Raw genomic sequence first — 25,802 nt, forward strand, 5'->3', positions numbered from 1 at the left:
GTGGCATTGTTAATAAAAGCGCTAAATTCGAGTAACTTCAATTGTCATGAATCGTCGTTATCATCAAATTGTGCATTTTCTTGGTATCGAGTGTTATCGACAGGTAAATTGTCGATACTTTTACTCAAAAATGATATGTGTGAAAGTTTCGCCGCGAAAAGCTAAAAACTTTGCACGGTGTTGGGAATAAAAAAGTTGAAAGAGTTTAATTATAAGTGGAATTTATTACATAAAAGTTATTTTAATTGTCCAAAATTTTTCCCGTCTCTTCATTTTCCTTGATCAAACGACTTTTTAAATTCATGACCCCTAATGAACAATCATATTCGATTTCCAAATCTATAAGTAAATCTTTCATAAGCATTTCATCTGCGAATCTAGAATGAAGAATGGCCATTCCTTGTTTCCAATTTTTGCACCATTCGATATATTGATCACAAATAATTTTTTCCACTGGACCAGTTGATAATTTTTTATCACCGAAATCGTACTCAGTCCAAAATGCTAGGCCTAAATTATTGTAATCATTGGAATTTTCGATTTTCATCATTTTTGTAAAATTGTATCTAGAACGTGTTGTAACCCTCTCATCTCTAAAATCAAAATCAAAAACAGTGATTGGCTTGTCGGATAAAGCTTTGCACGGATATTCCCATAATGGCTGCGGTTCTATCGGTGAATCACAAAGTTCTCGGGCTTTTTCCAATAAACTATCGAAATCTGCCAAGTCAAATCCTTCTACATTTCGCAACTCAGCTTTTATTTTCCATAAATGATCAAAAGCAACAGGTAACATAACAACTCGACCTTTCGATGGATATATTTTTGTTTTAATTGTTACCATTCCTCTTTCAGCCATATCCCCGATCAGGTACCAAAAGTGAAAAGCATCCCATGGTAAACTGATTGAGTTGAAGAAAGGTTCGGCGATGATCAGATCAAACTGTATCTGCTCAATATCACTAATGTCGTCTGCAATTACCAATCTATCCATTATCTCATTGGTACGTCCAAACTCTTCGTAGAATCTTTTATTCACCATTTGTCCTCTGTTGATTACATAAACTTTGCCAGATTCATGTAAATCTTTTCCTAACAAAACTGGAATGAGACTAGCATCGCCCAAAAACAATATGTTCAAATCACGTTTGCCGAAAATTTCGATAAAAACGGGAGGATAAATTACTGACAAAACTCTTTCGTCAGCCATCATTCTAATTCGATTGCGGCTCAAATCATTGTGAATACCACAAGAACAAAAATTTGATCTAGCCGATGCCTTACTAGAACCAACATCAAACCAAAAGCTGAATTCGTCATGATAACAATTTAATTTGAAAATTTCTTTAGAATTCATTTCAAATGGTTTATAATAAGCGGGTAAATAGTAAATTGCTTGCATCCAATGGTCTCTCCAAGGAATCCTATTTTTAGTTCCACTTATGTCTTTGGTAGGATGAGCCCAGTAAGGTGCACAACTTAAAACATATTCAGATTCATCATCCATAAATAAATCCCACCAGAAAACAATGTTCACAAATTCAGAGTTTAAAGAATTCTTAAGAATAAACTCAAGGGTTGTGTGGTCGTCATATTTCAATGAATCCGGTTTAGAGAAATCAAAGACAAAGGCTATCATAGGATCCGAAATAAGTTCAATATCTTTGCCCACTTCTAATTGATTCGCTTGAAGATCATGTAAATGGTTGGATCCATAACAGTTGATAATAGATTTAGGTATTTCTATGTTTAATTTTTTCCCATCGATGGAAATTCCTTTAGGAGCCATACAATGTCCGTTGTTCAACCATGATGATTTCACTAACTGAACCCATATGCGAGCTTTGTGTGGAATAACGAGAGGATTGAGTTTACATTGCTCAGTCAAAGCAACTTTGAACACTCTCAAGGCTCCTTCACCAATTAATTCAGTGTCAAAAACCTCACTCACGAGAAGGTCTGCTCGCTCATCAGGTTCAAATGGATCAACTTCATCAGATCTCGAATTGATGACTGTGATGCTTTTATCGAAGTTATTTCTTTTTATCACCTTTTCAGCACATTCGGCCATTGGAGAGAAACATTCAAAGGCAGTAACCGCTACTCTATTTAAGTTCGAACCAAATTCTCGACAAACCATCATGGATAAGAGTCCAGTTCCAGTTCCAATATCAATTACGCGGATCTTCTCTGTAGGTTTTTTGATCGACATCAATCTCTCAACATACTTTTTGATTGCTTTGTTGTACAATACATTTCTTTCTTGGTCCCAGAGCATATCACCGTAATCAGATCGCGATATCTCCTGAACATAATCATAGTTTTCTGGCAAATATGTCCACTCCAAATTTCCAGTCAAGGGATTAAATTTTTGGGTAAAAACGAGTCGTTTGTCGTCCATTGAAAATAATTTAAACAAAGGTATAGGCAACAATCTATTGGATATCACACCAGATACAGAAGTCAACTTATTTAAAATTATTGTCATTTACTTCATCGCTAACGAAGAGTTCAACTCGAGATGATAACAATATATTTTTAAAAAACTGAGCAAGTAATCAAAGAGTTATACCCTTCACTCGTAATTGTTATTAACTTGAACCGAGCGCTCCACCACACTAAACAGAACCACGTTTAAAGCTAAATGCTGTAAATGCCAGGAATTGGGATCGGATCTTGGACTCGATACTTATATACCCTTACCACCAAAACATGCACTGAACCATGCTGCATGAGTCATTCAGTACTCACAAAAACATCAATATGAATATCGTCGAATCAATTAATTTGATGAAACAAACTTTAGTTACAAAGTTGTAGGAAAAAAGGAGCAAATGCAAAAACTTTGACTTCCAAGCGTTGAGACTTGTTGGGTTTGTAGAGACATAGAAATGAACTTTTACAATTGCAATTATTTTGTGATTACAAGAGAATTGCGTTAAAGTTCGCTTTGAAACAGATCTTGCATCAAATTTATTCAAAGATAATCAGAAACAACTAGACTTATTTAGAGTGATAAAATATTCCGCCGCTGTGCAATAAGTCACTTAAATATCGAAATGAATATGAAATTCATTAAATTTGACCAACGAGTTTCAATACAATTAAACTTGGTCAGTTTTATTTGATTACAATTTTTAAAAATTCGCCATTTCATTTTCATTCAATTTTTTTCGATTCATGGACAGTTCTCTTGACCTTATAATTGATACTAGAGGGAATTGCATCTATCGGCTTTTTACCCACATCAACCACTTTTTCAATCATCTTTTCACCACCCAAATCTAACCCATCCACCATTCATCAACATCATATCCGAAAAGTGGTGAACAATTTGATGGATTCGGGTGATGGAAAATCTTATGAAAAAAATTGATGAGAAATGTGGTGGATGAAAGTGGTGGACAAATTTTGTTGAGAAAAGTTCTTTAAAAAGTAATGATGATTGATTTAGTTTATGTGTTAGATTTGAATGGTGGACAATATGGTGAAAAAAGAGATTGGCAAAGTGGTGGACAATGATGTGCATGTGGCGGAAAAGATCGATTCCCATCTAAGTTTTGTGCTAACGAATATCCTTCCTACCTCCGAGATGAAGTGTTTATCTGACAATTTGAGGAATGAAATGAAGTAATGCAACTGTCCAAATTCAATTGTATTGATTATTGAAGCTTGTTGATCACTTTCAATTAAATCGATATCCTCTTTGATATCAATTATTCACTAATAACATTTTGATTTAAACTCTTCTAACTTAAATTAAATGAAAAATTGCGATTAATGCTTCGCTCATTGATTAATCACTACTTACAAATCAATAAATCTAATGGTGAGTTTATAAACTATTAAAATTTTCAGGTTTGTACTTGTTTGCAATCACCTTTAATTAATATTAACCTTGTCACCAATTAAAAATTAATAATTTCATATCGGTTGGAGACAGATAGTTAAGGTCCTTAACGAGAAATAAAATCGATTCAAATTTCATCTATTAATCATTTCTAGCAAAGGCCACAAGAACAAAATGAGATTTAAATTATTCTATTGTAAATTATGGAGTTGATATTGAAGTTATGATGCAAATTCAACTGGTTTGTCCTGAACAGTGAAGCAGAATGAATCGAGGATGAAAGGTCATTTGGATAGGATTTAATTTAATCCGTCAACATGGATCTTATCGAAGCGTTTCAATCTTTTGATGAATTGAGTGCTCCACCAAGTCGCTTATTCTTACCAGCGATTAGTAAATTTAAGAATAAAATCAATTCCAATCAAATCGATAGCCAATTGGATTATCCATATTTCGGTATAAATTCAATCACTGATCAACCAATTTTATCCTTTTATCTGAAGCAGCCCAAAATTGGTTTCATTCTGTCTGCTTTTCTAACCCTTAATTTGCTGGATCTGGTTTACAACTTCATCACTGATCCATCAATCATTACTGGTGAACTGATTGTTTATCTGATTAAACTGGTCAATGGTTTGTATTCGTTGGTATTGGTCTATCTGTTTCTAGTTCGGCCAACTCATGTCAATGAATTGATTACAATTTGGAAATCTCTGAGCTTCGGCAAATATAAACAATGTTATGAGTATTTCAATCATAACAGAAAAAAATTTCATACCGTAATTTACATTGTTTATGTAATAATTGGCATACACGAATTGATCCAGTTGTTTTACTCGAAGCAATCTTTGTTCGGTTATATCTTCAACTTTCAAACTGATCCAATAAAGACGATATTGGCCGGAATGGTTAGTTATGGAGGTATCATGTTTGCTGAGATTATACTTCTGTCTCAAGATTTGGTTCTCGTTGATACATGTTTCCTGGTTTACTCTGCTCTACGCTTTATAAGAACCAACTTGGGACAGTTTAACAATAATACAATTAATCGATCCATTTTACGGTATTATCGTGAAAAGTACACATTAACCTGCGATTTAATCATTTCGGCAAATAACTATTCCAAGCTATACATCTTTGCTATATACTCAAGTTACACGATCATATTGATAACTCGAGTCTATTTTACCTACTTCATTCCTCGTACAATCAAATACGTTTTCATTGCTTCTTTTTTCCATTTAAATCACCTTATTGATATCTCTGTAGTAACTTACCTGTTAACCAAAACACATTCCTTAGCTCAGCGAGTCCAAGAAGATTTGTATCCTTTAACATTCAAAACAGACAAAATATCTTCACTCTATGAGGTAAGTACTGTTATCAAGTCACTTTTGAACAATCGTCTGCTGTTTAAAATAATTATTTCAAATTCTAGACAAACGGTCATTAATAATATTTGTTTATGTATTTAAATTTCGATAAATTAGGTAATGTTGTTCATGTATCGAGTTGGTCGTCAAGATGTTGGCTTTACATTCGGTAATTTATTTGTGATGACTCCGAACTTCATTTCATCTTTAGTAACCATTTCAGCAACACTTATAATTGCTATTCCATCATTTGTTCCTTATTCCAAGAAAAGTTAAATTGAGCACCTAATTGTGTTTTCTTAATCTATTTGTTTTCAATCCTTGAATAATTGTGTAACTGCGTCTCTAATTATAGACTTTCATGTTTTTCTCAATAAACTTATGTTGTTAGTTAACATTCAAATATGGCGGTAAAATGATCATTTCAAGGGAGCTTCTTTGTTTCCTTGGAAACAATGCTCCCCGGAAACGGAATGTAGTGGCGCTGTTATATTCTCAAAAAATTCACAATATTAGAAAATACAGTGGCAATCTTCATGAAAATCAACAACAATGGCACTCTGGTAATTAACACACATCTACAGCCTGTAAGAAGACAAATCATGATTGACACATTGCTTCGTATCAGAGCAATAGTTGAATTACACCGAAGCTACCCCATCATAATAGCTGGGGACTTCAACTCGGAAGCAAAACTCTGGACACCTGATGTCATAGTCAAAGCAAAAAGATCTAAGCTCAGTGGAATTGGAGGAAATATAATAAATGAATGGCTTGAAAGCATGGAGACCAAGTTTACCCCTTTCATTAAAAACTGCCTTGAAAACTACACGAGAAAGACAAACAAGTATTCTAACAGCTACATAGATAGCATCATACACAATGAACACATCAACACAATCAAAGGTCAAATCACAGAATGCTCGTTGTCTGATCATAGAAAACTTACAGCAACTCTACAAATAAGAGGTCGGAATAAAAATCAAATAAACATAAGAACAATTGAACTCAAAAGAATGACAATCAATGAAGTTAAAATCAAAGAAAACAATCTAACCAAAACATTGGACAAAGCAGTGTACAACATAATAAGACACCCAAACATTCATGGCGTTTGGAAAACCATGAAAAGAAACCACAATAGAAGAATGAACGAACTGAGAAAAAGAGAAAGAAAGGGTGATGAGAGAGCAAAGGAAATAATCAAATACAAGATTAAGAATTTCTCCTCCTCAAGAATAATCAATTACACAAAGAGTAGCATTCAAAGATGGAAAATGATCAACAAATACATGATTCAAAAAGAAGATATGACCTGCATTGAACACGAAATAACAGACAATCCCAAACTAAATGAAAACGTCCAGGCAGTAATAAAGGAATATAAATACTCTAAACCAAGATATCAACCTGACGACAAGAAAGAATTCAGAAATGATGGAATCAACTTTGAAGAAGTAAAAATGATTGAAAAATATAAAGCGTTAACATCCTCTGGTAATGCCGATGACTATAGCAAAGCCTTATGGAATAAAGTAATGTTGAAAAACAAACATCACATCATGTACGTCATCAATGCCATTTTCAGATTACATCAAATACCTAACAGATGTAAACTCTCTGGTGTTACAATGTTGGTAAAACCCGATGGTTCTTCAATAAGACAAATTAGACTTCAATCTCATTTCATGAAAATTATTGATAAGATTCTTACAAACAGAATTCAAAAATACATACATCTCCTCATTAAAAACAACCAATTTGCATACTCACCGGGAAGAGATACAACGGATGCATTAATCAAAATACACGAAATCATCAATAAAGAAGATGTGGCTCTAAAGGTTGACATAACAAAAGCATTTGACAACATAGAGAAAGATGTCATCTTTGAGAGATTATCTGGAATCATAGATGATCAAACTCTTGACTTAACAAAATCCTTTTGCACAAACAGGTGGGCAAAAATCAGATTCAATAATAAAAACTACTATCGTAAGGATGACAAAGGAGTACCTCAAGGCTCCAGCCTTGGACCATTACTTTACATCATTGGAATGGAAAAAGCTCTAGATGTACTAAAGGGAAAAAACTACAACTTCGTTGCTTATGCGGATGATTTGATGATTATTGTGAATGAAAAAACAATACAAGAAAAAATGGCAGTCATCATGAATGATATAACTGATGCTTTCAAAATGATCAACTTAGAAATTAACACTAAAAAGTCAATCATTCAAACACAAACGGATGAACAAACATACGCCATCAAACTCGCCTACATAAGAAACAAACACTTGCTCGGAGATAACACAATCAAATTTGAAAAAGGAATTGACTTTCTCGGAAAATTTTATAACAAAACTTTTGATGAGAAAACAATCAAGGAGATTACAAACAAAGCCTTTAGGAAAATCCAACCTAACATAAAAACAATCAACAAACTCTACCCGAAAACCAAAAACATGATCATTAATGCATTCACATCATCTTGTGTTGATCCAATAATATATCAAACTATACAAGAACACAAAGTGAATGAAATTGAACCCCTGTATGCAAGAATCAGAACAACTAATTACACTATTTCGAACCTAACAGACTGTACAAAAGCAGGACACTGGACACCGACACTGATTCTTGGAATTGTCAACCCATGGTTAAAACAAGTCCCATGTATCATTACCAAAATAATAAGCAACAATTTACATGACAAATACGACATCATAAAAGATCTTAATTTATCCAACGTAAAAATCGAGAAAATAACAATCAATGAACTTGATATGGATAAAAGACTTTCTCCTGGACAGAATGACACTTATACAAATAAAATTATCAACGGTTACAATGACAAAGTACTCATTATAAACCATAACACAACTAATACATACAATATCAAAAACTACAAATCAATTCATCACAAAATCATAACAGCCTTTTATCAAATGGTTAAAAACATAAAAAACACAAACTCTAATAATCATCTCATCATTCCAAACATTTTACTAACAGGCAATCAAAGAACGGAAGTTAAAAGAATACTATCTCTTCTAAAAAACAGATCCTGGACATGGGAATCGGGGAGTCTGGACAAGGAGTCCATGAAGGATGGCATCGCGATAGAAGCGATAATGAGGGAGAGTGACGTAAAGACCATAGTCGCCGAAAACTTTCAAAACTGGATAACCTTCATCATGAGAAGAGATGAAAACACAGCGTTCTTACTCAATCCAAATTTCAAGAAAGTAAGCAATCCATATTTTGGTGGACACAAAGCTCAATACCTGGTAAGCCTTCTCAAATCAATCAATATGGTCAACGTACAATGTTGTGATGGATTAGCAAACAATGTACATCATTACTTATTTGAATGCAAAGAAATGGAAGACAAAATAGAAACGGACAATTTCCAACTATGCTGCAAGTATGATAACAATAACAATCAGAAAATAATAAAAACCCTCGAAAACATCCTAATAAGACTCGCTGAAACATACAGCAATTCCCAAACGTCTAACATCAGAATACCTATGACAAATTATGTAAAATATATATTGAACAACAAAAGACATCAAACTTTCATGTAAAAAACTTTTTTGTAACTGGCGGTGATGCCGAGCCAGAGGGAGCTTCAGTGTTTCCCTAGCTACTCTCCGGAAACGGAAGATAGCAGCTTGTATAAAACACCTCTTTTCCTTTAAGAGAATAAAAACATTTATTTTGCCAGGCCGCAAAGTAGTGAAGTTAAACAACATACTTAATTGTTGTGTTTCTTTAAGTTAATTTCTTCGGTTAGATTAATTATTTATTTTTTGTTAATCAATTAATATTAACTAGTGAAAATGGGTAAAATTATGAAACCTAACAAAGTTGTGCTCATACTGAGTGGACGTTATGCTGGCAGAAAAGCAATGATTCTTAAGGTAAGTCTACTTTGTTCAAGATTGGTCTTTATTCTGTTCACTAATTGTTATTTTCTTGGTTCATTTTTCATTATTAGAATCACGACGAAGGTACATCAGATAGAGCCTACAGTAATGCAGTTGTTGCTGGTATTGATAGATATCCTAGACCGATCAAAAATCGTATGTCAAAGACGAAGCGTGTCAAGCGTAATAAGATCAAGCCTTTCATTAAGACTTACAATTACGTTCATCTGATGCCAACCAGATACGCTATAGATATTCCTTTGAATAAAGGTGTTCTTGGCAAAGATGTTACTAAAGACCCACTCAAGAGGAAAAAGGCATTGAGAGACATTAAGGCCTCATTTGAGAGCAGTTATAAAGAAGGAAAATATCGATGGTTTTTCAAGAAATTACAATTCTGAGCTATCAATTTAAGGTTATATATACAAATAAAAGCGAAACCAATTGTTTCAAATAGAAAATTACATTGGTCCTTCAATTTATTTATACGGAATATGTTCAAGTCGGTGCGTGAGTCTTCAATGCAAATAATATGTGTGAAATTAAATAGACAAAACACATTGCAGCTTTATTTTATTTCTCACTCAACTACGGGAATAAGGGAATTTCTCTTCCAACAGTTACTTACGATAAGTGAAAAAAGGTAAAGCAAGTAAGCAAACTCGATATATGCTCTGGTAAAAGATTCACTGCAACAAATTATTATTTCCCTGGTTTACTCAATAACAAAGAACACGTAAAATGTTACATTGGTTGACTGAGAGACAGAAGGATCAAGAATTAAATTTAAATTTGACATCTAATAAGATAATGGCATGTAAATAGTAGATTTGAAAATGAATTAAACATGCAAAAGATTTATGCAGAACAAAAAATACGGTTAATTGTTGAATGCAAACAAAGTATAATGTTGAAAATTTAATTTTTAATAGAATCACCATTATATTGATTTTTTAAGTAGTGATTAATCAATGAGTGAAACGTTAATCGCAATTTTTCATTCTATTTAAGTTAAAAGAGTTTAAATCAAAATGTTATTAGTGAATAATTGATATTAAAGAGGATATCGATTGAACTTGGTCAGTTGCATTTGATTACAATTTTTAAACCTTCGCCTTTTTGCATTGATTCAAATGCATCCATAGCTTGGTCAAGCTGAAAGGTGTGCGTGATGAACTTCTCAAACTCAGTCCGACTGCTCAACAACTCGACAGCTTGCGGGTAACTGTAAGAAATAAAAAATCATTAGAATTCATTAGAACTAATTAACTGTATTTCCTACCTGTTTCTATATCGACAAACACCAAGAAGATCAAGCTCTTTAAGCGATGCTTTGCTCATAGAGAGAGACAATTTATTAGGATTCAATCCTATCAAGATAATTTTACCACCACACTGAGTAGCCTCAACTGCGGTGTTGACACAAATTTCTGAACCAGTGCACTCCATGGTTATATCAGGATGTCCACCAAGAGATGTTATGGCCATATCCGATAGATCTTTCGCTGTCATTCCTTTACGGCTCAAAATAACCCCATCAACACCAAGTTCAATTGCTTTATCCAATTTACTTTGCATTATATCTTGATGGAAAAGAAAAGGTTTAAACAGAATGTGTTGGGTTTATTGAAATTTCAAATGATATAATCAAAAGATACCTAAGATCGCAATTCTTGAGGCTCCGTAGGCTTTTGCTGTCAAGAATGTTAATAAACCCATAGTTCCAGCACCACAAACTAATATCTTCTGTCCAAATGTAACCTTTGCTCGATTGCAAGCGTGAACCGAGACAGCCAATGGTTCAGCTAAAGCAGCAACATCAAGACGCAAAGTTGGAGGAATTCTGAGGATAACCCAAATCGAAATTAATATTATAATAATATCATTACGAGACAAAACTAAATATCTGAAACTATTTCCATTTGAGCTTAAATTACTGTTCAAGTCGACAAAATTATAATATCAATAAGCTCAATAACAATTGATTGGATACACTGAAAATTTCTCAATATTATTAGAGGGTGTTACGAAAGCAAGAGTTGATTTGACTACTGCTACTTATTATGTTTCCATTAAATAGATTGCTATTTCCCAATTTACCTGTAACATATTATTAAGACCCAATGATAACAAAAAGCCTGAGTAAATTTGAATAGATATTTTGTACTAACACAAACCTAAATTTAGCTTTATAATTATCGACCATTACTAAAAGTTTTTTTATATTAATAACACAATCAATCGTTATTCCAGATCTTACGGTTTTGGAGGCATAAAAAAGATACAGTTTTGGCAATTTGATGTAACTTAAAATATTCAGAATTACAATTAACAACTTACTTGTGTGTAAAAGCAGCTGGATGGTTATAATATTGTTGAATCAATCCATCCGCCGGTGGTAATCCTTTAGCTTGAACTGTGCAAGCTTCACAATAGTTGTAAGTACCTTGGAGACAAAATTTACACCGACAACAAGGAACTGCATTTTCAATTACAACTGGATCACCGACGGTGAGATTAGTAACATTTTGACCAACAGCAATTACCGTAGCTGAAGCTTCATGACCCAAGATGAGAGGTTTTTGTACCTCAAAAATGCCTAGCTTTGCTTCTTGCCAAAGATGAACATCAGTACCACAGATACCACAATATTCACCTCGTAACTGGACCTCTGATAAATTACATTAATGGATAAAAGAGACAACGTCGGGTGAAATTAGCGATAAACTCAAATTAACTCATAACATCGAGTCGGTCGAACTTGATTTCTAAACTCAATGTTGTATTCAGTTAAAGGAAATAGCTTACCATCAGGACCAGGAGGACTTGGCATCGAAGTGTTTTCCAATCGAAGATCCTTTGCTTTATGAAGTATAATTGCTTTGTTTGCATCGCCACCGGCTTTCGATTTTTTTGGGGACATGATTATCTGTTTGATAATCTTAGCCGGTGATAGAAAAGGAGTACAGATTTTGAATCGAAGAAGTTAACTTGAATAGAAGCTATAAAACACAACAATAAATTAGATTCAACTGGTTCTAGAATTATTTAATATTATAAAGGATTTGTTGGTTATCAAGGGTTATGGTTGTTATGACTATCCTTCAAACCAATTTAATATACTTACAAGTTTTGTTTAATTTTCTGGTTAACTTGTAAAGATGAAAATTGATCCCAATTTACATGAAACTTGATCAAGTAAATAAGTGCAACTACTTTGGTTCGTGAATTTTTTCCTTTTTATTGATATTCTCTCTTGTTCTTGATTCTTCTCAGACTCTGAGGAGTTTGTCCCTTTTTCATGAATAGAATGATGCAATCTAAGTGAATTATTAAGCTATATCAGAATTTTGTCAATGGAATGATTTCTTAATGAGAATAGATTAAAGAAGATTTTATTTGAAAAAATCCAGTCTCATAATGAAATTATTCGACGGCATGGACGGACATAGATTTTCCCCTTCTCCACTTGCAAATTTCATTACAGTTCATCAAAGTTTCCTTAATTTTTTATTTCAGCTTGAATTATCATTTTATATTATGACTTTTTCAACGCCAATTAACTTTTTGTAATTAATGATTGAGTACCTTTGAAAATCTCAAATCGAGGGTATTCGATTCATAAATAACATATTCTCTTGCAACTGTCTACTTCTACATTAATATTCCTGGTGTAATTAAAACCTTTACTGTTTGATTGTACAAATGGTGTAATATTAAATTAGAGTGAACAAATTGAAAAACGAGTAAACCAACAATTCAAAATGTAATATTAATATTTAACTTTTATTTCTTCACAGATGAATGATACATGCGTTTCAAATTTGAAGAAACAACATTATCATAGTTTATAATATTTAAGATCAGCTAATTAGAAGTAAGATTTGTTGCGTTTATGAAAAGTTTTTTCAATATGAAATTGGTTTCACTGAATGCAAATTAAATGTAATGAAAACAGATTAAAAAAATATTTAAAAAAGATAAAATCCAAAATATCTTCAACATTATTGGGAAAAGATGAGAATGAAAAATGGATGTGTACTGTTCATGGAGTTTCTTTCGACTTTTTAGTTCTGTATTTGAAAGCTCCAGGACATATTTTGTTGTTGAGACATTCTTCGCATCTTGGTTTGTAGGGCGAGCAGATAGTTTGACCGAAACCGACCAAATGGTGATTTAATTCATCCCATAATTCAATGGGCAACCAAGATTGCAAATCCTTCCTAGTATCTTCTGGATCTTTGGTTGGTTTACGAACCCACTTGAATAGATTGGATAGTCTATGGACATGAGTATCAACACCAATTCCTGCTGTAATATTCCAAGCAGATTGCAAGCAAAGGTAACTCATTTTGGGTCCAACTCCAGGTAATGATTTCAACTCTTCAATAGTTTTAGGTATATCACCATTAAATTTCTCAGCTAATATTTCAGCAGTTTTTTTGATAAATTTAGCTTTGTTATTGTAATAATTGACAGGTTTGATTTCTTGTGCTAGTTCGTCCACTGATTTGTTTAGAACATATTGCAAGCTCAAACCCTTCGCTTTTAATTCTTTCATTTTGGAAATGTTCAAAGTATCTTTAGTACGAGAAGATATCATGAGACTAAATAAAACAAGGAATCTTTCATTTGGTCCTTTCGGTTTCTCTGCTGTATTACCTTCCATCGTGTCAACTGGAGCTTCAACCCAGGTTCTCATAGTTTTTATATTATCATAAATTGTATTGAAATTGGCAGGAGTCCATGATTCAGATTTGTTAATTTCCTCTGTTGATATCTTTTGAATTTCTTCCTTGATTCTTTTGTTAGGTTCAACTTTCACTTCTACTTTATACACTTTTTCATCTTCAATAGTTAAATGAGCTCTGCGAGTTCGTTTTATCACTGGTTTAATGTCAACAGAGGTATTATCGTTTGGCACTGCACCTCGAAGACGACTTTTAATAGTATTTAGTGACATAACAGCTAATGTTTTGATATTTAAAAAATTCCACATAAAATGATGAACCGCTTGTTCATTGGCAAATAAACTGTTATATTTATATTTATTTACGAATAATTTAAATAAAAGAACTTGATTAAACTATAATCAGATAAACATTTCCCATTACTTTATTAAGAACTCGGATTCATCTGTTTTCAGATGTCATACGGATTTTAATGGCGCCGTCTCTCATTTGAGTTTAAATGTGCGTACCTATGACAACTGGACTGCAGCAGAAAGACTAGCGATACGTTGGTTACACGTTAGTTTGGTTAATATAACCAGTAACTATGGTTCTTTCACCCCCAGTTACAAAAAAACGGTTATTTGCTGGTTACGAATTTCTTGCCACCAAATTCAGATCAAAAATGGTTCTAAATAAAAAAATTAAATTTTCATCTTTTATCAGCGCAATCTAAAAGATATGCTTAGAAAGCATTCAAAATTCTGCATTTTCTTTTCATATTTCCATCTTGATGTTACCAGCAAGTAACTGATTATAGTAACCATACTGATTTACTTTTCTCACCCTCTAACCAAATAACCGGTTACCAGTAACAACTGGTCTCTAACAGAAACTTAGCAATAGTAATTCAAATTTATGGTGAAAAGCGCTCACTGGCGTCGATATATCGGTAATTGTTCCGGTATCAATCGATGCATTACATTTTACCAAGTTTGTAACTGTAATTCCAACAGTGTTATACAACAGTTTGTTATAAACTGCTCAACTTAACTAGTTTAGTCTGATTCAAAACAGTGTGACATAACTCGTGTCTCTATTATATTTATGTCTTTTTGCATCTTATTGCTTAAGAATTCATTCAATTAATTTCAATGACTAGCAACCGACTTGTTTCTACCCAAAAATTTAATCCCTTGACTAATAATTTAGAGTTGACTAATTTAACAGAAGATCATGATTTCATGCAGGAGATATCGCTATCTGGTTACGGTGAGATGCTCTGGGACCAAGAAAGAAATATATTGTACAACAAAGCAATCAAAAAGTATGTTGAGAGATTGATGTCGATCAAAAAACCTACAGAGAAGATCCGCGTAATTGATATTGGAACTGGAACTGGACTCTTATCCATGATGGTTTGTCGAGAATTTGGTTCGAACTTAAATAGAGTAGCGGTTACTGCCTTTGAATGTTTCTCTCCAATGGCCGAATGTGCTGAAAAGGTGATAAAAAGAAATAACTTCGATAAAACCATCACAGTCATCAATTCGAGATCTGATGAAGTTGATCCATTTGACCCTGATGAACGAGCAGATCTTATTGTTAGCGAGATTTTTGACACTGAATTAATTGGTGAAGGAGCCTTGAGAGTGTTCAAAGTTGCTTTGACTGAGCAATGCAAACTTAATCCTCTCGTTATTCCACACAAAGCTCGCATTTGGGTTCAGTTAGTGAAATCATCATGGTTGAACAACGGACATTGTTTGGCTCCTAAAGGAATTTTCATTGATGGAAAAAAATTGAACATAGAAATACCTAAATCTATTATCAACTGTTATGGATCCAACCATTTGCATGATCTTCAAGCGAATCAATTAGAAGTGGGCAAAGATATTGAACTTATTTCGGATCCTATGATAGCCTTTGTCTTTGATTTTTCTAAATCAGACTCATTGAAATATGACGAACAAAAAACGCTTAAGTTTATTCTCAAGAATTCTCTAAACTCTGAATTTGTGAACATTGTTTTCTGGTGGGATTTATTTATGGATGATGAATCTGAATATGTTTTAAGTTGTGCACCTTACTGGGCCCATCCGGCTAAAGATATAATTGGAACTAAAAATAGGATTCCTTGGAGAGACCATTGGATGCAAGCAATTTACTATTTACCAGCTTATCATGAACCATTTAAAATGAATTCTAACGAAATTTTCGAATTGTATTGTAACCATGACGAATTCAGCTTTTGGTTTGATGTTGGTTCTAGAAAGCAATCGGATAGTTCAAATTTTTGTTCTTGTGGTATTCACAATGATTTGAGCCGCAATCGAATTAGAATGATGGCTGACGAAAGAGTTTTGTCAGTAATTTATCCTCCCGTTTTCATCGAAATTTTCGGCAAACGTGATTTGAACATATTGTTTTTGGGCGATGCTAGTCTCATTCCAGTTTTGTTAGGAAAAGATTTACATGAATCTGGCAAAGTTTATGTAATCAACAGAGGACAAATGGTGAATAAAAGATTCTACGAAGAGTTTGGACGTACCAATGAGATAATGGATAGATTGGTAATTGCAGACGACATTAGTGATATTGAGCAGATACAGTTTGATCTGATCATCGCCGAACCTTTCTTCAACTCAATTATTTTACCATGGGATGCTTTTCACTTTTGGTACCTGATTGGGGATATGGCTGAAAGAGGAATGGTAACAATTAAAACGAAAATATATCCATCGAAAGGTCGAGTTGTTATGTTACCTGTTGCTTTTGATAATTTGTGGAAAATAAAAGCTGAATTGCGAAATGTAGAAGGATTTGACTTGGCAGATTTCGATAGTTTATTGGAAAAAGCCCGTGAACTTTGTGATTCACCGATAGAATCAAAGTCGCTATGGGAATATCCGTGCAAAGCTTTATCCGACAAGCCAATAACTCTTTTTGATTTTGATTTTAGAGATGAGAGGGTAACAACACGTTCTAGATATAATTTTAGAAAAATTATGCAAATTGGGAATTCCAATGAGTATAATAATATAGGCCTAGCATTTTGGACTGAGTACGATTTCGGTGATAAAAAATTATCAACTGGTCCAGTGGAAAAAATTATTTGTGATCAATATATCGAATGGTGCAAAAATTGGAAACAAGGAATGGCCATTCTTCATTCTAGATTCGCAGATGAAGTGTTTAACAAAGATGCGCTGATAGATCTGGAAATTGAATATGATTGTTCTTCAGGAGTTATGAATTTAAAAAGTCGTTTAATTAAGGAAAGTGAAGAGACGGGAAGAGACAGTTTATACAGTTGTAACAAATTTTACTTGTAATAAATATTTCACTAATTCAAAGTATTCAACGTTTTTTCATTGCCAACATCGTGTTAATATCGAAAGATAAGTTTCGCAGTTTGTTGATGATCATTTTCAAGTGTTGATTCTTTTCTTTCAATGTTGCTGCAAGTTGATTTCGTTTGGCTAGTAAATTTTCATCTTGATTTTTATTTTCATTGAATAATGTTCTTCCAGCTCCAGATTCTGGACCTTCTTTGTAAGGAATTAAACTATCCACTGTGATGTATTCATATGGAGCCGATTGTTTAATGACTTCATCATAAACTATCTTCAACTTTTTAAACATTATTTCAATCATTTTCATATGTTCTGCAATCTTTGCTTTTTTCTCATCCAGAATTTGAGTTTGCATAGAGTTACCCGAGGGTGGTACAATAATTTTCAATAGAGAAAATATTTCAGAAGTTCTCACATTTATATCTTGAACAATATCCTGGCCCCATTTACACAAAAGCGTTGTACTTTCAATTTCAGGTAAAACAGGAGGAGCAGATGGGCCGATAGAGGATGAAGGAGGGTGGCCGGGTTGTTGTCCATGGTAAGACGCCATGATTCGAAATTTATTGAAACTTCACACTGTTAAATGTAAATGTAATTTAACAAAAAAAACAAAAAAATTGCGAAAACTCTTATGAAAACATGAGAGTAATTCTTATTAGTGTTGTTTGTTGTTGTTAATCGATAACTATCGCTAGGATAAATTAACTATCGAATAAGGTCGATACTATCGATAACCAGAAACCAGTTGAGATTCTCCAATTGTGAATATATTCTCGTGTTTTTGTTTGTACACACGCTTGTGTCTTTGCTTTACACAAGATGATCATAAGATGTAATATTATTAGGCATTTAGGATGTCGAAATGTGTTTACCTCTTCATCTGTATTCACTTATCACAAAAATTTTGAATCAGCCAAGGATCCTTTTCCAACACCGAAAAGATGGTTACAAATGAACGATTATATGCTTGAACCTCAATCACCTGACGAACCTAAAAGAAGAGCAGTTTATTATCATGTTAGGTAAGCTATTGATTCATCTTTACAATAGACCATTGCAACAAAAACTGATTAATAATCATATCTCAATGTTTGAATTTCTAGGGATAACATTAAATATTCGCCAAAGAAAATGTGGTATATTTGCTGTTTGGTCAGAGGATTATCAGTCGATGAAGCTATCAAACAACTTTCTTTTATACCTAAGAAAGGAGCTGTTTTAGCTAAAGAAGTGTTAGAGGAAGCACAGGAAAAAGCGATGGCCACTGGATTATTCGAATTTAAATCAAATATGTGGATTGGTCAGTGTCATGCTACTAAAGGAGTCGTATTTAAGGGCATAAGGAAACATGCACGGTTTCGAATGGGAGAGATTAGATGCTTCCATACGCATTTATTTTATGCTCTGGTAGAAGGTCCACCACAAGAAAATTATTATTTCCCTGGTCCACTCACTAACAAACAACGTTTAGACGCTTATGTTAATTGGCTGAGAGAAAGAAGAATCACGCATTCAATTTAAGTTTGACAACTAATAAGATAATTATGGCATCTAAATAGTAGATTTAAAAATAAATTAAACTTGCAAAAACATTTAATCCCCTCAATACAAGCCAAAATAACGTTGCCTTGTCTTTTGTATAAAATTGAATATCATTTCAGAGCCGGTACCAAAAAAATCAATAAAACTTTTAAAGATGTAGTTAAAAATAGATTAACCAATTTTGTTAAAAGCTCGAATCTTTTTACATTAAAAAACAAGTGAAATGAATGAGGAAAGTGTATTAGAAATCAATATTCAATAATTGAATAAAAAGGATAGATTAATTGTCGATGGGAAGTGCAATATTAACGTTAACTCTAACCCAGAAAAATAGTGACCAATAATGATTATTAAATTAACCATTATTACTATTATAAACATTCATGCTCATCTACTATCAAAGTGATTGGAATAATGGAACATTAAAATCAATAGTTAATCATTGAAGGTTAAAGCTGAAGTTAACTTTCAAGATTAATGTTGATATTTATAGTCAATAATGAATAATTTGGGAAAAATTGACTCCAAAAGTGAAACAAATTGAAAGCGTAAAGTTGAAATTGAATTCAGGAGAGATTTCAATATTGTTTTATAGGTGAAACACAGGAGAAGTTTATTAATTAATTAGAGATGAGGTTTATTTAGTTGATGACGCAGAAATAAAAGATAATCATATTAATTTATAAATTTTCAGGGAAAAAATCAGATGGTTAAAGAAAGATAATAAGAGTACATAAGATGGGCACAGTTTTGTTTCGTCATAGAGTAAGTATTAAATAATCTGAAATGAAATTTCTCCAAGTATTTCCAAGTTAAGGTAAAAACATTATTCGTAATTGACATTTTTCCGTTGATTTCTGGAGATAAATTTATGGTACTAATTGATAATCTTCTGGTTCTATCGTTGTGTAAACCAATGCTACTCCGGGTTTTCCAGTCTTGGTTGGTGTTTGTATGCTTAGTGTTTGTCTTTGTAAGAGTGTTTTGTGCAAGGATCTTTGACTTGGACCAGAAATTTGCAAATTTGTGATCCCAGGGAAAATCAAGGAAACAATTGCGTCAATCAAGAAGAAGAGAAATTTAACAGAAAGTAATCATCTAGTGATTCGTTATGATAAAGTGTCATCAGCTTGGTTGAATTTTTTTTCGAGTTGTCATTTTTGTTAGAAAAAAAGGAGCAAAGCTGAACAGAAATTGATAATTCTCACCACGGAATTGAATTTTTTGTTGGAAAATAAGGTTATTTAGGTTGAGGAGAGGTTGAGATGAAAAGAGAATGACTTTGCAAACAAGACTGAGGAAATTTCATGGTCGTTGTTAGGCATTTTCAATGTTCAGTTTGTTGAAATTAAAAGCTTAATGTTGATAATGAATCTGTGGAAGAGGATAAATTGATAGAAGCAAGAAATCAGATGAAATGTGGTTAACTCATAATGTGTTATATAAATTGAAAATTAAAAAACAGAAGTAAAATTACAGATTTTTTTTGGGTTTACAATTAAAGTGATCAATTTTCATGGGAATTTAATTGAACATCATAGACCGGGAAATGATCGATATTTTGAGGAATGTTGAAAATCAAAGGATAATACTAATTGTAATGGCAATTAAATATTATTTAAACTGAAATTGGGGTTACATTGGCAATGGTAAAGGTTTTGCAAGATGAGAAAAAGAAAGCAAACTTTGCTTCATCACTTGAATAAGTGTGTGTTGAATCTGATTATAATGAAAATCATTTATATAATAATATGTAGATGGCAATTGAACACAAATTTACTGGCTACATTTATAGCAACACAAGAGGGTTGGAATAATTGATTTAAAATTAATAATTAATTAAAAGTAGAAAAAAGGTCCAAAATATGATGAAGCTTGAAGCGCAACAAAACAAAAAATATAATCAATATGATGAGCCTATTGATACAATTTAAGTAGCGATGATAATTTATTTTGAAGGCATGGCGAAATAAATTGGTTGATAAAATGGTAAATTAGGAATGTAAATTGGGATTAATTGAAAAGAATCAATTGAAATATGGCAATAAATCGATATGAAATAAGTAAAACTTGATAGGAACTCAAGTGAATCTGGTAATCACATGGAAAAAATCATTTCTTTCTGATAATTTTCATTAGTTGATCTCTTCAAGGCAGGTTCAATGATCAAGATGATGTTGAGATTTTAAGGTTTTCAGTGTTAACCTAAAAGCTCTTGTGCAACTAAAACTGGTAAACCAATCACTAAATTATTGTTCCAGTAATTAGTCTTTATCCTGGACCCTTTTAATACCTAGAATGATGTTTGAAATTTTAGTTTCCTTCTTTTCGTTTTCCTGGTTTGTTTTTGTTTTTGCAACAAACTCAATTCCTGTGATTACCATGGATTCACTTTATAAAAAAAGTACCTGGAAAAGGTAGAGGTAAAGTTAAAGGTAGGGAATGGAATAGGATTTAAGCTCTCTCAGTCGAGATTATGAAAATGAATAAAAGGGTTTGAAATGAAAGAAAAGCAGGATCCTAATAATGTTGATCTCAATGAAGCTAATGCGAAAAGTAAAGGGTTGATAATTGTGATGACGAATTTGATAGGCTAAGAACGAAGATGAAGAAAGAAATAAAGGTAATTTTATTAGCTTTATTATTTGCAACATCTTTACTCTTCATCAGAATATCTCATCTTCATCACTTGTAGCTGCCTTTTTTGTTAACCTGCAATCGAGTTATAATTGTCATCTTTTAATCCTTTTCATCATCATTATGATTAAACCATCATCTAAGTTAACTGAATGTTTCCAGATTAAGCCAGGCAATGGTTCAAAAGAGATGAACACTGAATTGGTGGTGAAAATCAATCACGAAGATGATTGAAAAGAGTTAAGCTTTGCTTGTTGTTGATTAATCAATCCTTGGTGGTTATGAAGTGAATGATGAAGATGAAAGAGAATCGAAAGAAACAAAAATGGTTAAACCGGGTGCGCTTGATGAACAATGAAGCTGGTGAGGTTGATGGGTGAGACATGAAAGCAAAGAGTTGAGGTTAGGACCAGTTTTGTGACAATATATATAAACCTTTGATTTGTTTGTTTCACAATGGGACATATTTAGAGAGGAAAAATGTTCAACTATCATGACAGAGACAATTTTGGATCAGAATAAAAGGGAGATAAAACGAGTTACACCATTTCAATAAGTTGATTAATTAGACTACAAATGATTTCTTCAAAAGTTCATTTTTTTCTTGAAAACGGATCACGAAGAGGTTAGAAGAAGACGATGAAAGGCAAGAGTTGGAGGGAAGGTGAAGAAGACAAGGAGGGGAATTGATGAAAACTTGAGACAAGGTAACTCATTGTAATATGTCATATAAAAGCAAGTCAAGTGTCTTTTTGTTGCCGGTGTTAAAGGATTAATTTGTGAGGGTTTGCTTGATGAAATTGGATGTTAATGTCTAAAAGGGTTAGTAAATTACCAAAAACAAGTTGCTTCAATTTTCCTGTTTTTGGTTCGTTTGTTTTTCTTGGATCCCTATTCAGCCTTGATTTGAAATTCAGTTAATACAGTAATCTTATGCAGATCCATACTATCAAGGTTTATCATATTTATAATATATACTATTTATAATGTTATTTTGTTATTGTTGCCTATTTTGGTGTTTTTAGTGGCTCGCAATATTTCCCTTTCATCCTCATCCTTTTTATCATCTTCAATGAAACTGATGATATTTAGAGTGAGAAAAAGAGAGAAATTAATTTTGACTTAGCAACATCGAAACAAAAAACAAACACATTTAAATTATTAATTTTGTTTTCTTTTCCTTCTTTAGCTGCTCATTGGATTCTAGTTCCAGCTGTTATTGTAGTTGTTTTTCTTAATGGTGGTCTTATTTGTGGTTGTAATTTGTTGGTTAAAAGTTAATCAAATAACGGGTTTAAGCATTTTGCGCCTCAAAATATTTGTATGTTGGATTCTCGTATCCATTAATTTGCATGTTAGCAACATGCCTTTCCTCTGGTGACGCGGCTTGATCAACTTCAACAAATCCTTGACTTAAAGGTGATCTTTGTCGATGATTACGAAGCAAAACAATACCAACTATGGTTGCCATTAAAAGTGCGATGCCTGCAAAGGCCAAGGTAATGTAAACACTTCCATTCCACTTCATTGGATGGTAAGGTTCTTTTCTCACTGAATAGGACTGTAAAAGAAAACAAAGAGTTAATAGATAAATTCATTATTCAAGAGTCACACAAATTGTTAATTGGCAAAAGTCGAGATTGAAAATGCAAAAACAATGGCAATTTGATAAAGTACAAGTGGTGCATTAAAGGAAAAATTGATGGAAAAAAAGATAAAAAACAAGAGAAAATGCCATGTAAATTGAAGAGGTACAGGAAATAGTAGATCTTGATTGCAATTTTATGAGTAGACATTGGTTTAGATACATGATTTAATTGAGAAACTGAATAACTAATGAAATATTGATGTGATTTACCCTAAGGATTGAGTAAACAGAGTTAAATTGTTAGGTTAGTTTTAAACAACATACAAGCATAAAAGCAACATAATCGTATATCCTTGTGCAGATCATTTGGATAATTTATTGCTATTGATGAATGTAAATATGAAAAACGTAAAAGATGATTCCTTTGATTCCTAGTACTGCAATTATCTAAACTCAATATTTCCTCATTAGTCTAATTTAGGTGGATTAAGAATGAAAATAATAACAAAAAATGATTCTGTGGAATGGATTACATGGAATGGTTTCGGTGAATGAAAAGATAAACAATAAAGGTAAATTTACTAACCATCTCATTATGATGGAAACCTTGATTATGGATATAAGCTATCTTAGGAGTGGGCAGAATTTTGTGAACTGCATTACTTTCTTCAGCATTATCCTCTTGAACTGGAAGTATTCCTCCATTCAATGAGGTTACCGGTGATTCAGTGATTGGGACTATTCCTCCTGAGCCTCCTGAGACTGATGGTGATGAAGTGGAGGCACCAAATGGTGAATGATTAGTCTCAGATTCATCACTTTCCGAGGTTGTTGAAAGTGATGCTGATGAGGAGGAAGAAGAAGAGGAAGAGGAAGAAGAAGATAGAGATGATAACGAGGAAGATGAGGATGAGGATTGCAGTAATGAAGAAGAGGAAGATGACGAAGGTGAATTTCCATCAGAGAGTTCTGCCGATGATGGCTCAGTGTCTGGTGATGATTTACCCTCATTATTGATGGATGATTCAACCATCTTCTTCTCTTCCAAATCTTTCAATTCTTGTTGACGTTCTTCGGCCAACATCTTTTGTCGCTCTCTTTCCTGCTGCTTTTGAGCCACTTCTTCCTCATACCGTTCCATAATAGCTTGTTCAGTTTCCCTGGAAATAATTTCGTCAACACCAATGCCTCGTAAATTATGCCAGAAAGTAATTATTCGTTCTCGGATTTTGCTTGAAATGGAAGGAACTCGGTCCAACATGAGAATTGAGTGGTTGCCCATTCGAAGTAAGTTTTCAAGATGATCCAACATGGCTGATTTTTCTCGAAGAGCTTGCTTGGTATTTGAGGTGAGGAGGTGACGGAAATGGTGAAGAGTGTGAGTTCGGTCCTTTTCCAATGCTCGTAACAATTTTTCCAAACATTTTTCAATTCGTTTCGTTTTTAATGGAGTTTGATCCAAGCTCTGGGTATAACAATCCATTGCTGCCTTTTTCCTCATGTTAATCACCGTCATAACTCTCTGTTGGTGCATCGAGATCAATTGACGCCTTTCAGCTGAACCTTCCTCTTCAAGAGCTTCAACTGTTTTCTGGAATCGAGATGTCATCTTTCGTTTGAATTCAGCTGCACCTTTTGGATCCTTTAATTTCATCTCCTGGTATCTTTCTTCCAATTCACTCCACTCTTTCATAACCTGTCATAGAATACAGAATTGATGTGAAAGAAAGAAAGAAAGAAAGATTAATCAAATGCTTATTATGAACATGATTATGCTGATGAAAAGAAGGATGAGAGGATAAAAATTGGTTTCAAGTGATGGAACAAGAAAGAAAAGAATGAGTTAATGGATCTTCTTGCAAGTAAATAAGCATCTTAACCTGAGGGCCAAAAAGCATAGTAACTTGTAGAAACAAGAATCATGTAAATGTTTTTCTGCTTTTATTCATTGTCATCGTCTTCCAATAGTCAAAATAAATTTAAATCAAATTTTCATCAAAACATTTTCTTCAATCAATTCATTCTTTTTTTCCAATACTTGATCCCACTCTATTAGCATTACAACATTAACATGACAATTGTTACTGATGAGCTTATTCAATTCATTTAAGTGACTATCGAATAGTCAATCAGTACATTTTTCATCTTAAAAGGGTCCATCAAATCATTCGATCCTAATTATTCAGTGGACCATTCTTTCTTTTCTTGTATTATCATTAATTTACCTTTGTAACCTTGTCTCGGTGACTTTCTTCAAGTGATTTTTGAGCTGCTTTGTAAGAGTCGTGTTCATGATTCGAATCAAAGTGACTAAGATAATGGTCAATTGGTCTTTCAGTGGTTGTCGTGGTTGTTGTGGTGGTAGTTGTGGTTGTTGTTGTTGTACTTGTAGATTTGGCTTTTAGAGCAGCCTCTTCGTCATCCTCTTCGTCATCATCTTGATATTCATCGCCATAGTATTCATCATCTTCATCGTAATTTCGGTCATCTTTGTCATCTTGATTTTCATCACTGTCTGAATCTGAAAATGAAAAGAGCAAAGGTAAAGGTAAAAAGTGAAATGCATAATTTAAATCAACATTTAGTGAAACGAGAAAAATAAATACATTTGTAAAGTGAAATATTAAATGTAATGGGGTTTGGTTTTGCAATATTATACACTTGAGAGACAAACATGATGTTGAAGAGATTTAAAGGGAGAGAAGTGAAAAAGGCTCAGAATTTAGGACCTTTTGGACATTTTGGTGATTCTCATTGAAATTCTGGTCAAAAATGCTAGAAGCATTTGTGCATAATCGAGTAAATAATAAATAAAAACATTTCTGTTTAAATATTGATGATAATAATAACA

The 25,802-nt window shown here is 33.0% G+C and overlaps 9 protein-coding genes across 10 annotated transcripts in view; 4 read left to right on the plus strand and 5 right to left on the minus strand.

The window, feature by feature from the left end:
- Nucleotides 1–187: 187 nt before the first annotated feature.
- LOC107368112 (protein arginine N-methyltransferase 7-like) lies at nt 188–2,656 on the minus strand. The gene has a single exon (XM_015935894.3). The coding sequence runs from the start codon at nt 2,486–2,488 to the stop codon at nt 242–244; it is 2,247 nt and encodes a 748-aa protein (XP_015791380.1). The 5' UTR covers nt 2,489–2,656; the 3' UTR covers nt 188–241.
- On the plus strand, nt 2,621–5,626 carry LOC107368083 (uncharacterized). Its single transcript, XM_015935862.3, has 2 exons — nt 2,621–5,220; nt 5,341–5,626. The coding sequence occupies exons 1-2, from the start codon at nt 4,168–4,170 to the stop codon at nt 5,497–5,499; spliced, it is 1,212 nt and encodes a 403-aa protein (XP_015791348.2). The 5' UTR covers nt 2,621–4,167; the 3' UTR covers nt 5,500–5,626.
- A 3,321-nt stretch (nt 5,627–8,947) lies between these two features.
- Nucleotides 8,948–9,616, plus strand: RpL27 (ribosomal protein L27). The gene is made up of 2 exons (XM_015935857.3): nt 8,948–9,149; nt 9,227–9,616. The coding sequence occupies exons 1-2, from the start codon at nt 9,069–9,071 to the stop codon at nt 9,554–9,556; spliced, it is 411 nt and encodes a 136-aa protein (XP_015791343.1). The 5' UTR covers nt 8,948–9,068; the 3' UTR covers nt 9,557–9,616.
- A 426-nt stretch (nt 9,617–10,042) lies between these two features.
- LOC107368077 (sorbitol dehydrogenase) lies at nt 10,043–12,404 on the minus strand. 2 transcript variants are annotated; one of them, XM_015935860.3, is made up of 6 exons: nt 12,283–12,404; nt 11,964–12,157; nt 11,496–11,826; nt 10,814–10,998; nt 10,438–10,738; nt 10,054–10,380 (listed from the first exon to the last, which is right to left on the minus strand). In XM_015935860.3, the coding sequence occupies exons 2-6, from the start codon at nt 12,076–12,078 to the stop codon at nt 10,236–10,238; spliced, it is 1,077 nt and encodes a 358-aa protein (XP_015791346.2). In that variant the 5' UTR covers nt 12,079–12,157; nt 12,283–12,404; the 3' UTR covers nt 10,054–10,235. The 2 variants fall into 2 exon arrangements, with proteins under 2 accessions (XP_015791345.2, XP_015791346.2); XM_015935859.3 differs by lacking the exon at nt 12,283–12,404 and having other exon boundaries at nt 10,043–10,380; nt 11,964–12,236.
- Nucleotides 12,405–12,922: 518 nt separating this feature from the next.
- Nucleotides 12,923–14,337, minus strand: LOC107368093 (Nth-like DNA glycosylase 1). Its single transcript, XM_015935873.3, has one exon. It carries the CDS (start codon nt 14,152–14,154, stop codon nt 13,201–13,203), a length of 954 nt encoding a protein of 317 aa, XP_015791359.1. The 5' UTR covers nt 14,155–14,337; the 3' UTR covers nt 12,923–13,200.
- A 437-nt stretch (nt 14,338–14,774) lies between these two features.
- Nucleotides 14,775–17,181, plus strand: LOC107368005 (protein arginine N-methyltransferase 7). The gene has a single exon (XM_015935780.2). The coding sequence runs from the start codon at nt 14,980–14,982 to the stop codon at nt 17,158–17,160; it is 2,181 nt and encodes a 726-aa protein (XP_015791266.1). The 5' UTR covers nt 14,775–14,979; the 3' UTR covers nt 17,161–17,181.
- Nucleotides 17,075–17,734, minus strand: MED30 (Mediator complex subunit 30). The gene has a single exon (XM_089266871.1). The coding sequence runs from the start codon at nt 17,732–17,734 to the stop codon at nt 17,186–17,188; it is 549 nt and encodes a 182-aa protein (XP_089122997.1). The 3' UTR covers nt 17,075–17,185.
- A 204-nt stretch (nt 17,735–17,938) lies between these two features.
- mRpL22 (mitochondrial ribosomal protein L22) lies at nt 17,939–18,893 on the plus strand. The gene is made up of 2 exons (XM_015935874.3): nt 17,939–18,206; nt 18,288–18,893. The coding sequence occupies exons 1-2, from the start codon at nt 18,004–18,006 to the stop codon at nt 18,703–18,705; spliced, it is 621 nt and encodes a 206-aa protein (XP_015791360.1). The 5' UTR covers nt 17,939–18,003; the 3' UTR covers nt 18,706–18,893.
- A 1,251-nt stretch (nt 18,894–20,144) lies between these two features.
- Appl (amyloid-beta-like protein) overlaps nt 20,145–25,802 on the minus strand; it is a 36,563-nt gene continuing 30,905 nt past the window's right edge. Inside the window, exons 3-5 of the mRNA XM_015935871.3 lie at nt 25,177–25,472; nt 23,538–24,647; nt 20,145–22,924 (exon numbers count right to left, since the gene is read on the minus strand). Coding sequence (XP_015791357.3) covers nt 22,658–22,924; nt 23,538–24,647; nt 25,177–25,472 — 1,673 coding nt within the window. The 3' untranslated portion in view covers nt 20,145–22,657. The remainder of the gene's footprint in view (nt 22,925–23,537; nt 24,648–25,176; nt 25,473–25,802) is intronic.

This window comes from Tetranychus urticae, chromosome 2 (assembly GCF_039701765.1).
Source record: "Tetranychus urticae isolate SD_2017Ah chromosome 2, NJAU_TeUrti_SD_1.0, whole genome shotgun sequence".
Taxonomy (NCBI): Eukaryota; Metazoa; Arthropoda; class Arachnida; order Trombidiformes; family Tetranychidae; genus Tetranychus; species Tetranychus urticae.